This window comes from Bos indicus, chromosome 18 (assembly GCF_029378745.1).
Source record: "Bos indicus isolate NIAB-ARS_2022 breed Sahiwal x Tharparkar chromosome 18, NIAB-ARS_B.indTharparkar_mat_pri_1.0, whole genome shotgun sequence".
Lineage (NCBI taxonomy): Eukaryota > Metazoa > Chordata > Mammalia > Artiodactyla > Bovidae > Bos > Bos indicus.
In genome coordinates, this window is record NC_091777.1 from 49,090,716 (window position 1) to 49,102,099 (window position 11,384).

Sequence of the window (11,384 nt, forward strand, 5' to 3'; positions counted from 1 at the left end):
TCAAGGGCCCTGGGCAGCACTCAGGCCTTCACCTGGAGTGAGCTGGGCTACGTGACCTGGGCAAACAGTGGAACATCAGGATGAGAAGAGGCCTCAAGATCAAGACGGTGGGTTGTCTCCAGCTGACTTCTGTGACCAGGCCCTAGGATGAACCAGGGGGCAGTGGGAGGCTTATTGTATTAAACAAACAAATTAAAATTTCCTCTCAGGTTAAAATTTCTTCCCAACATGGTGGGAGGAGGGCTCAGCTTAGATATCAAAGAATAAAAAAATAAAATTGTGTTTCTTGCAAACCTAATTTTTGGCCTGAGAGGTAGATCTCTGATCTATTTTTAAAATTTCCTCTGGCTGCCACTTGGAGGGCATGGGACAGGATTCCCAGGACTGGGAGCCAGGAGGCAGGGGGAGGCTGGGGCTGGACCATGATGGAGCTGTGGAAGGGGAGGAAGTGGGGGGAAGCGGGAGGAGAGGAAGGGTCCAGGATGAGGCTTGGGCTCTGGTCTAGGGACTTGGGGATCATGAGGGCCCCCTGAAATGTGGACTAGAAGGAGGAATGGGTTTCTTGGAGATGCTGTGGCCAGTTTGGGACATCATGGGAATGGGAGTCCAAGAGGAGGTATCCAGTAGGAAGCCCAGAGCTTCAGAGTGAAGCCAAAGCCATAATTAACCAATGATACTCCAAACATCAGCCATTTAGTCTCACTTTCCCATACTTTGCCTCATATCCATGTGTCACCTATACACTTAGCTACTTAATCATTTTCTTTAAATCAATTCACTTTTTAAAAAATTAAACACATTTATTTATACAGGAAACATCATTTCACTCCAGGAAGTGGAAAACTGCCATAAACAGAATAGAATAGTACAAATAAATCCAATGATTCAGCAAGGATCAAAGAGAGGTGTTGAGAGCATGGGCTAAAAAGTTGTTGGTGGGCAACTTAGTCAGGGTCTCAAGATACCACCCACAGAGTGTCAAAAAGCCGAATTGTGTTCCCTCCCCAAATTTATATGTTCAAGTCCTAACCCCGGAACTCAGAATGTGACTATATTTGGAGAAAGGGCTTTTAAGAGGTGGGTGATTAAGTGAAAGTGAAGTCATACAGATGGGCTCTGATGCAACATGAAAGAAAAGAAAGAAAGAAAGACAGTGAAGTCGCTCAGTCGTGTCCGACTCTGCGATCCCATGGACTGTAGTCTACCAGGCTTCTCTGTCCATGGGATTTTCCAGGCAAGAGTACTGGAGTGGGTTGCCATTTCCTTCTCCAGGGATGCAACATGAGTGGTGTCCTTACACGAAGAGGAGATTAAAACGCAGACACACACGCAAAAGAAAGACCATGTTGGGACTTCCCTGGTAGTCCGGAGGCTAACACTGCACTCCCAATGCAGGGGGCCTGGGTTTGATCCCTGGTCAGGGAACTAGATCCCACATGTTGCAACTAAGGGTTCACATGCTGCAACTAAAAATCCCCTCATGTTGCAACTAAGACCCAGCACAGCCAAATAAATAAAATAAATATTAAAAAAAATACCCACTCCAGTATTCTTGCCTGGAGAATCCCATGGACAGAGGAGCTTGGTGCTTGGCAGACTATGGTCCATGGGGTTGCAAAGAGTTGGACACAACTGAAGCGACTGAGTAAGAGTACTGTATATAAAGTAGGTAAACAACAAGGACCAAGTGCATAGCACAGGGAACTGTACTTAGCATCTCATAATAACCTGTGATGGAAAAGAATCTGAAGAATATATATATATTCTTTAAATATGCTTAAAACTAACACAACACTGTAAATTAATTATACTTCAGTTTTAAAAAACAAAGTCAAAAGCTGAGTCCCCTTCAGTTTTAAAAAACAAAGTCAAAAGCTGAGTCCCCGCTGAGATTCCAGGGGACAATCCATTCCTTGTCTTTTCCAGCTTCTAGAGGATGCCTACATTCTTTGGCTCCTAGCCACATCACTCCAACCTCTGTGTGCATCATCATATCTCTTCCTCTGACTCTGATCTCCTTGCCTCGCTCTTATAAGGGGATTACATTGGGCCCACCTGAATCCAGGATAATCTCCCCATAGCAAGATCCTTAATTTAATCACATCGGTAAAGTCCCTTTTGGGCTTCTCTGGTGGCTCTGATGGTAAAGAATTCACCTGCAATGCAGGACACCCAGGTTTGATCCCTGGGTCAGGAAGACCTCTGGGAGAAGTGAATGGCAATCCACTCCAGTATTCTTGCCTGGGAAATCCAATGGACAGAGGAGCCTGGTGGGCTACAGTTCATGGAGTCGCAAAGAGTTGGACACGACTGAGAGACTAACACTATCACTTTTCAAAGTCCCTTTTACCACTTAAGGTAAAATATTCACAGATTATGGGTATTAGCAGGTGGACATCTTGGGAGGGGCATTATTCTGTTTACCCCAGGGAGGATCCAGTCAGAGAAGCTGTAGTTTTAGACAGCAGTGCCTGAGACAGCCTCACTAAGAAGGTGATGTCTACCTAAGGGTCTGAAAGAAGAGAAGGAAGGAGCAAGGTGGATATTGGGGAATGGCATGCCAGGAAACAGGAACAGCCAATGTAAAGGTTCAGAGATCTTTAGGCCTGTTTCCTTTTCCTGGAAACCCCTGCCTCTAAACGACAGGGGTCAGAAGTTGGTGCTGTCCCAGATGCCTCCTGAATCTTGCTTGTGGGGCAGAAGTGTCTGAGATCTCTAATCATCTTTGGTCTCTTGCATAATCTCCATCGCCCATGGTTCCTCAAAGGGCAGCTTGGCCTGTGGGGAGAGGTAGGAGCCTGGGTCAGAAAGGAAACAGGTCCAGCCCTCCCTGCCACCCGCAGTCCTAAGGAGTGATCACCTGGTCCCCGGAGGGGCTCTGTCTGTGCAGCGTCCGCCTGCGGTGCCACTGGCGCAGAGAGGCCCGGACCTCAGAGCTGAGCCCCTTGTGCGCACGGGCCGTGTCAGGCTCGTAGTGGGCAATGTGGTACAGCGCCCCAAACCACGTGGTCAGGTAGTACCCGGCTACGGGCAATAAGAGGAGGTCAGCGCAGCCATCTCAACTCCCCCGAAGCCCAACACCACCTCCCCCCACCCCGCGCAGGTTGCCAGCCTTCCCTCCCACTGCAGGCAGGGGGCCTAGGGTGCCTCTTGTCGGGTCCCGGGGTTCTGAGGCTGGGGGCTCACCTTCTCCCCGTAGTTCGTCCGGATCCAGGAGCTCCATGAGAAACTCTACGTCCAGCTGCGTCTCCCCAATGTCTGGACTCCAGATCAGTTCCTCTGTCAGCGCTGGCAGGAAGGCGTCGGCCCCCAGGGGCTCTAAGGGAGGGGAGGACAGGCTCTGGGGTTGGAGGGGACGTGCTGGCGACTTCCATCCCATCCACAAGACCGCGAGTGCTGGCTACCCTTCCACTTTGCGGGATATGCAAACGACCCTCACTAGATTCCCCAGGTCCGCGTAAAGCTTGCCATCTTCTCCCGCTCGACGTGTGCACAACCGCCTGCTGCCTGGGTCTCACAACCCTCAAGTCACTCCACATCCAGGTAGACTCAAGACCCCTACTTTACCTTGGTTCTCCCCACGAGCCAGACCCTCGTATACGTCACTGCACACCGCCAGCAGGAGCGACACCTTGCGGCGCGGGGCGCAGGCGGCGTGGAGGTGCGCCAGGCGCGCATGAATGCGGCTCCGTAGGGCAGGGGCGGGGCTTCGCTTCTCACGCCCCGCCCCCTGGGCTCCCGGAGGCCCCGCCTCCGCCCGCAGGGCTACCTGTCGCCGCCGTAGTTGCCGCAGCTCTGGGGCGCGGAGCGTGCGGAGTCGCATCCACAGGGCGGGCTTCAGAGGCGCCAGCACCGCGCGGTACAAGGCCGCCTCCACTGCGGGGCCTGCAAGGGTTGAGATGGGGTTAGGCAGGGCCGCCAGGTTGACCCATGCCACGTTCTCTCCACTGACCCACCATCACCAATCACCACCCCTCCTTAGCCTCTGTCCACCCGCTTGTGTACACGTAGGTGTGAGCACATGTGGAAGAAGGATCCTGGGTATGAACAACCGCTTGGGAGAGAGAATATGCGCTGTCACACATGCGTGAAACGGAGCAGTGGTGAACAGAGTAGGTGTTGCTACTTGTGGGAAAGGGAGCGTGAGTAGAAAAGGAAACAGATGCGCTCAGAGATGGAGAGAACGAAGTTGGATGTGAACACCGATGTAGGGCCAAGAGATGGCAAATGTGAACCTGTGGGGGTTTGGAGAGTGTCCCTCGGTTCCCTCTCAATCCTCCCCCTTACCTAGCTCCTCCTCCTTCTGGGGGGCCCCAGGTCCCCTGCTTGCGAAGACAGCCCTGACATCGGGATCCTTTGCTAAGTGATCCTGGAGGTCAGTAAGGAGGTGCCGGACGTCCTGAAGCAGCTCTGTGGCCGGGTCCCCAGGCCTGTGGGGGCCCCCAGCACCTGAGGTGAGGCGCGCCCGGAAGCTCCGGAACTGCTTGGCCACGTAGCTGCTCCGGGCCCTGGCTAGAGCCCGGACGTGCTGAGTGAGCATGTCCTCAGGTCCTTCTTCATCATCTTTGTCATCCTCCTCCTCCTCATCCTCCTTCTCCTCCACCAGGCTGGCCAGAGCTGGCCTAAGATGGTGTTCCTCTGGGCTGAGCGGGCCCTCCACCCAGGAGACACGGTGAGGGGCTGGGTTCCTGGGGGCTGATGTGGGGAGAGGGTTGGGTTCCACAGAACAGCAGCAGCAGCTTCTTCATCCCTCAGGGGCCCCGGGCCCTGCTTATCTAACCTGGACCGTGTCTCTCCGCAGTCTCTGGAGTTGTCTCTGGCAGGGTCTGCTCCATCCCCCATCCTCTGTGGGTCTCCAGGTAGAGGTTGTTCACCAGGAAGAGCACCCTCCTTGAGGTGCTGAGTTGGATGCTGCCGATTTGCAGAGGATCTGGGGGACAGCAGGAGTGAGGTGTCCCAGGTGTCCAAGGGGCCAGCCTTGGAGTCTTAGTGTTCAGCCTCATTACTGGAGGAACTGAGATTCAGTTTCTGGTACCTCCTCACTCAGACCCAGGAGCTGAGCACCACCCCCCTCAACTTTTTCAGGTCCCCTTGTGCTATGTACTTAGTCTCTCAGTCATGTCCAACTCTTTGCAATGCCATGGACTGTAGCCTGCCAAGTTCCTCTGTCCATGGGGATTCTCTAGGCAAGAATACTGGAGTGGATTGCCATGTCCTCCTCCAGGGGATCTTCTCAACCTAGGGAATGAACCCAGGTCTCCCGCATTGTGGGAGGATTCTTTACCATCTGAGCCACCAGGGAAGCCCCTCCAGTCCCCTTTATCCTCCCTCAAACCCTGTAGTTTGGTCCCCCAGGTACCATCCTCCTGGATCGAAGAGGTGGATAGGTGGACTCTTTCTCCCTTAGAGTATCATGTCTCACCTGTGTTTTGGTCTTCGGGCCCCAGGGTAGGAGGGGGCAAGAGCAATGTTCTAGGCAAAATATCCCTGAGAAAAGATAAGCAGGGGCCACAGTGTGGGTGGGGTGTCATAGGGAAGGATCCTCCTTAGCACCTTTAATGGATGACCTATACCTGCTGGCTGATAGGAAGGCCAGGAGATGGGGCAGATCTGGCATGCAGAGCTTAGAGGATTCCAGACACACACCTGGGGTAGTGGAGGGGAAAGAGGGCAAGAAGGAATAAGTTAGAAAACTTGAGGGGTAGCAGCGTTCTTTTTTCTGGGACTCTCTCTTCCCCAATCCTGCAGTTCCCCCCAAGAACCTTCAGAACAGAAAAATTTCTAGCCATTGCAGTCCCCTTCTTTTCCTGTATTCTTATGCTAGCATCCCACTTATGCCACCAAATATGATTCATTGATTAGGCAATATTTATTAAGATAACTATTTTCAGGCATTGGAGATATATTTGTCAAAAGACAGATACATTCACTGCCTACCTGTAGCTTACCTTTTAGTGGAGGGAGATGAATGAGCAAACAAATAATGCTAAGTGTATAGTGTATTGAGTGCCAGAAATGAAATAGAGTGATCGAAAGTGACTAGGCCTATCATTAGCTGTGGTGGTCAAAGAAGATTACATTTCTATAGAGGTAGAAAAGATGGAGACTAAACTAGCCATTCAAGGAAGGGCACTCATACAGGAAAAGCAAATACAAAAGCCCTGAAGTTAGGACACATTTAGCCTGCTCAAGGAACAGAAAAAACAGTCTCTAGAGCAGAGAGAATGATGGGCAGTAGTGAGCAAGTGCTAATCATAATCTTATAGGCCATGATAAGGAGTTTATCTTTTAAATATTTATTTATTTGGCCATACTGGGTCTTAGTTGCAGCCTGTGGGATCTTCATTTTGGCATGAAAACAGTTGCAGCATGTACGATCTAGTTTCTCAACCAGGGATTGAACCCGGGCCCCCTGCATTGGGAGCATGGAGTCTCAGCCACTGGACCACCAGGGAAGTCCCATGAGGAGTTTAATGTTTATCTAAAATGTTGCAGGGCTTCCCTGGTGGCTCAGAGAGTAAAGCGTCTGCCTGCAGTTCGGGAGACCCGGGTTTGATCTCTGGGTTGGGAATATCTCCTGGAGAAGGAAATGGCAACCCACTCCAGTATTCTTGCCTGGAGAATCCCATGGATGGAGGAGCCTAGTAGGCTACAGCCCACGGGGTCGCAAAGAGTCGGACACAACTGAGCGACTTCACTTTCTTTTTTTTTTTAAAGATGTTGCATGTCCTTTGCAGGGTTTAAGGCAGGAATGTATAACATCTGGTTGGTGTTTCAAAAGACCACTCTGGCTGCTGTGTCCAGAATGGACTGCAGGAAGAAAAGGGTGGGAGCACAGAGACCAGAGAGGTGGCTGCTGCAATTGTCTGGGCAAGAGGTGATGGTGGTTAGGATTAGGGTATGGAGGTAGAGAGGATTAGGAAGATTCAGGAGATATTTTACAATAAAAAATGACTGATCTTGGTGATAAATTTGTTGTGGACTGGAAACTTGAGGGTAGGCTCCTCACCTCCAGGAAGCTTCTGGATCTGGTAGGTGTTGACTTCCCCTGGTGAAGATCCTGTCTTCAACACCAGGACCTGTCTGGGATGATGTCCTATGACCAGGAAACTCTTGGGGAAGGGAGACAAAGGCCAGGTTGAAGAGGAATTCTGCAGAAGTCTATTACTATTGCCTGCCTAGTATCCATTTCCTTTATTTTGGGTCCCACACCCCAAATTTCCTTTAGAAAACTCTATTCCACTCTCTACTTTAGGTCCTGCAGGTTGGACTAACTCTCCCAAGAGCCCTAAGTGTGGGTCCATGACCTGACCTAGCCAATAGGAATGAGTGTTCTCTGACCACTGTGGTTAGTTCAGAGATGCGAATGTGAACCAGATCCAGCCAATGGAAATCTCCCATGGGAGCTCTTTGGAAAGAGGCCTCTTTTTACACTGGGGTTGCTAACCTGGTAAGATGTGGCCCTGTGCTTGGGCCAGCCATCTAGAATTGCTTTATCCAAATCTATTCCCTACTCCTTGCAGAACTCTAGCTTTGTTCAGGGCATTAACAGGCCCAGCCATAGAAGATAGGTAGTGATCGATGTAGGCACTGGTTCTCACCTCTGGCTACATAACTCCCAGGAGAGCTTTTATTTTTTGGTTTGTTTGCTTTCTGGCTGCACAGCATGGCTTGTAGGATCTTAGGTCCTCCACCAGGGGTCAAACCCAAGCCCTCAGCAGTGAAAGCTCAGAGTCCTAACCACTGGACTGCCAGGGAATCCTTTCCAGGTGAACTTTTAAAAAATATTGCTACCTGGGCCTTGTCTGTATATTCTGGATCAATTGTGAAGGCTTTTGTTTTTGCTGGTAAAAGGAAAAAATGCAGCTGGTGCCTCCTTTCTTCCTTCCTCCTGCTTGGAATGCACACATGTGCTTGGGTCTGGGGCAGCCACTGGGCAACCGTAAGGGAAGTCTAGGAGAACTGCTGAGATGTCCTTGATGTCGTTTGAGGAGCAGAACTAGAACCTTCAGCTGTCTTTCTGGTTATGTTAGAAAGATAAATGCCTACTTATCAGGATATTGAAGAACAAGTGTTTATTTGCAGTGAAAAATATTTAGAATTTCCCAAAGTTTAAAGCAAAGCCAAGGAAATCCCTGGAGGTCCAGTGTTAGGACTCTGCACTTCCATTACAGGGGGCCTGGGTTCAAGCCTTGGTCAGGAAATTAAGATCTCAGAAGCTGTGCAGTGTGGTTAAGAAAACAACAACAACAAGAAATGGGATGAAGAGAAATATATATATATATATATATATATATATATTGTCTGATGTTCAAGATTCAGATATCCCTAAAATTACTTTTACTTCTGGACTTTTTGTGCTTCCCTGGTAGCTCAGATGATAAAGAATCTGCTTATAATGCAGGAGACCCGAGTTCGATCCCTGGGAAAATCCCTTGGAGAAGGAAATGACTACCCACTCTAGTATGCTTGCCTGGAAAATCCCAAAGACAGAGGAACCTGGCAGGTTACAATCCATGGGGTCGCAGAGAGTCGGACATGACTGAGTGACTAACACTTTCACTTTCACTGGTCTTTTCTGGACTTTTCAGTCATGTGAATCAATAAGCAGGATTTCAGTTTGCCTGGTTTGTGTTGTGCTTGTCCCTGGCAACCGGCAGGGTCCTAACTGGTTCAGGGTGTCATGGGGAGGGTCAGAGAGGGTGCCTGGGGGTGAGTACTTACCCCTGGTGGCCACAGGTCCAGAAGGGCTTTCGCACTGTGGGCATCCAGCTCTGGGATCTGCCACACCCCCCATGTCCTCTGAAGGCGAAGGAGTGACTCTGGGGTCCCAAGGACCCTTAAGGGGGTCTCACCAGCTCCATTCGCCTGTGATGGGATTAGTCTGGGACAGGCAGGGACCAGGAGACCAGGGGACAGAGGAAGGCAGTTGGACACTGAGATGGGGTCAGAGGTACAGGAAGGGGAAGCCTGGGGGCAAAGGGTAAGAGATGGGGTTCTGGGTCCTGTCTGGGGGTGGGTGGGAGTTGGATGGAAGGGGCTTCTGAATCCAGGGAGGCAGAGATGGCCTCAGCAACCCTCACCTCTCCTGGTCCGTGGGGCCTGCTGAGGCCTTGTCCTCTGGCTGGGCCGTCATCCTCAGGATGCAGGAGGCCAGGGAGCCATGGTCTGGCCTCTGGCAGGGAGGAAAGTATGTCTCAAGGCTGTTCCAGCCCAGGGGTAATATTCTAAATATTTACAACCCACATGGCAGAGACCTTGACCAACCAGGATGGACTTGAGATCCCTCGCTGTGCCAGGTGTTAATTCTTCAGTTCCTGGGTGGTGGGGAGATCTGGGGATCCTAGTGGGGAGGCCGGTAGTGGGAGAGGGAGGGGGAGGTAGGGGGAAAGGAAGAGGACTCAAAGTAGCAGCTATTTACCAAGTGGTAGGGTAATATTTTTTTAGGGAAGCCCAGGTGCTCAGCTGTAAAGAATCTGCCTGCCAATGCAGGAGAAGCAGATTTGATGCCTGGGTCAGGCTGACCCCCTGGAGAATGAAATGGCAACCCACTCCAGTATTCTTTTTTTTTTAATTGAAAAAATATTTACTTGGCTGCACCAGGTCTCATTTGCGGCATGTGGGCCCTTCAACGTTTGCCGCAGCCCGCAGTTTCTTCAGCTGTGGCATGTAGGATCTAGTTCCCTGACCGGGGATCAAACATGGGCCGCCTGCATTGGGAATGTGCAGTCTTAGCTACTGGACCACCAGGGAAGTTCCCCACTCCAGTATTCTTCCCTGGGAAATCCTATGGACAGAGGAGCCTACAGTCCATAGGGTCACAAAAGAATTGGACAGGACTTAGTGACTAAACAACAGGGTAATATTTTATATTTTAACATCCAGTGAAGCCTTATGAAAGTGGACCAAATGAATAACAACCATTGTCAAAACCCAGGGCCTGGAAAAGGGCTCTGCCCACTGGACAGTCTGTAAATGTGATCAATGTTATACGATGTCTCTTCTTCCTCCCTTCCCTGATCACAAAGGGGCCTTCAAATATTTTCTCCCAAGGTTTTATCATGAGAGATCTCAAACAGAAAAATTAAAATAGGAACTTCCCTGGTGGTCCAGTGGTTAAGAATTGGCCTTCCGATGCAGGGGATTCAGCTTTCATTCCTGGTCCGGGAACTAAGACCCCCACACGAAAGTGAAAGTGTTAGTCGCTCAGTCGTGTGGGACTCTGCGACCCCATAGACTGTCACCCGCCACAGCCTCCTCTGTCCATGGGATTTCCCAGGCAAGAATACTGGAGTGGGTTGCCATTCCCTTCTCCAGGGGATCTTCCCCACTCAGGGATCGAATGTGGGTCTCCCACATTGCAGGTAGACTCTTTACCTTCTGGGCCACCAGGGAAGCCCAAGATACCACGCTGCAGAGCAAGTAAGCCCATGTGCACTGCAAATACTGAGCCCAGGAGTTCTAGACCATGCTCCTCAACGAGAGAAGCCCTCATGCCCAAATGAAGACCCAGTGCAGCCAAAACAAGCAAATTAAAAAAAACTGAAATGATTTTACAGGGAACATTTATGTACCCACTACCTAGATTCTACTATTGACATTTTACTCTTTTTGCTTTGTCGCACATCTGTCCCGCTAGCCACTGGATCCCAACTCTTAACCGGGTATAGCTTCCTATGGTGGGTTATCAGTTAAGGAGGGCATTCTAAAATATTTTCCTTGCAGCAGTCCTAGGAACAGGAATCCATCCATCTATCCATGCACCCATACATTCAATAAATATTTACTGAAGTACAGGACCACAATTAGGCGCCTGGGGAAAGGGTGATGGGCAGAATAGGCCCCTGCTCCCAGGGGCTTCCCTTCTTCTTGGGGTGGGTATAAGGGATGGATAATAAACAGCTAAACCAATCCATCAGCCCACTGTCCCGAAGTCCAGGGTGTTAGGAAGTGGGGGACAGAGAGCAGGTGCCCTGCTTAGGGGAGAGCAGGCAGGAAGGGCGGGGAGAGGGAGGCAGAGGCTTGCCTGGGCCCCATGAGAAAGCAGAAGGAGACGAGGGGTGCTGGGCAGGGTGTGACGGGGGCAGCTGCCTGATGCCACAGGGAGGCTACAGGTCAGTGTAGCGGAGGGGGGTGGTGATGCCAGCTGCTCGGTCCCCTGGGGGCCCCTACCTGTTCTTCGAGGGGAGGCCTGAAGTAGCAGGAAGTGAAAGTTCCTCACAGAGAGAGAGAGGAAGCTGAGCTGGCAGGGGAAGAGGCGGGGCTGGGGGGATCTGAAATGGACCCTCCTCCCTCTTTTTGGGGGCTCAGGTCTTAGGTGACCCAGCTTTGGAGGAAGGGACTCTGGCAGGTGTCTGGGAGTCCAGGGGTAACAGCCATGACCC

At 51.0% G+C, this 11,384-nt stretch overlaps 1 protein-coding gene across 10 annotated transcripts; it reads right to left on the bottom strand.

Moving 5' to 3' along the window:
• Positions 1-774: 774 nt before the first annotated feature.
• Positions 775-11,254, bottom strand: RINL (Ras and Rab interactor like). 10 transcript variants are annotated; one of them, XM_070770986.1, is made up of 14 exons: positions 9,591-11,166; positions 9,268-9,343; positions 9,084-9,175; positions 8,725-8,884; positions 7,010-7,112; positions 5,574-5,646; positions 5,423-5,487; positions 4,781-4,930; positions 4,450-4,695; positions 4,288-4,369; positions 3,770-3,885; positions 3,187-3,318; positions 2,861-3,024; positions 775-2,778 (listed from the first exon to the last, which is right to left on the bottom strand). In XM_070770986.1, the coding sequence occupies exons 1-14, from the start codon at positions 9,617-9,619 to the stop codon at positions 2,716-2,718; spliced, it is 1,551 nt and encodes a 516-aa protein (XP_070627087.1). In that variant the 5' UTR covers positions 9,620-11,166; the 3' UTR covers positions 775-2,715. The 10 variants fall into 10 exon arrangements, with proteins under 10 accessions (XP_070627087.1, XP_019835066.1, XP_019835068.1 ...); XM_019979507.2 differs by lacking the exon at positions 9,591-11,166 and adding an exon at positions 11,173-11,235 and having other exon boundaries at positions 3,568-3,885; positions 4,288-4,695; XM_019979509.2 differs by lacking the exon at positions 9,591-11,166 and adding an exon at positions 11,173-11,231 and having other exon boundaries at positions 3,568-3,885; positions 4,288-4,695; positions 9,258-9,343.
• Between the last annotated feature and the right edge of the window lie 130 nt (positions 11,255-11,384).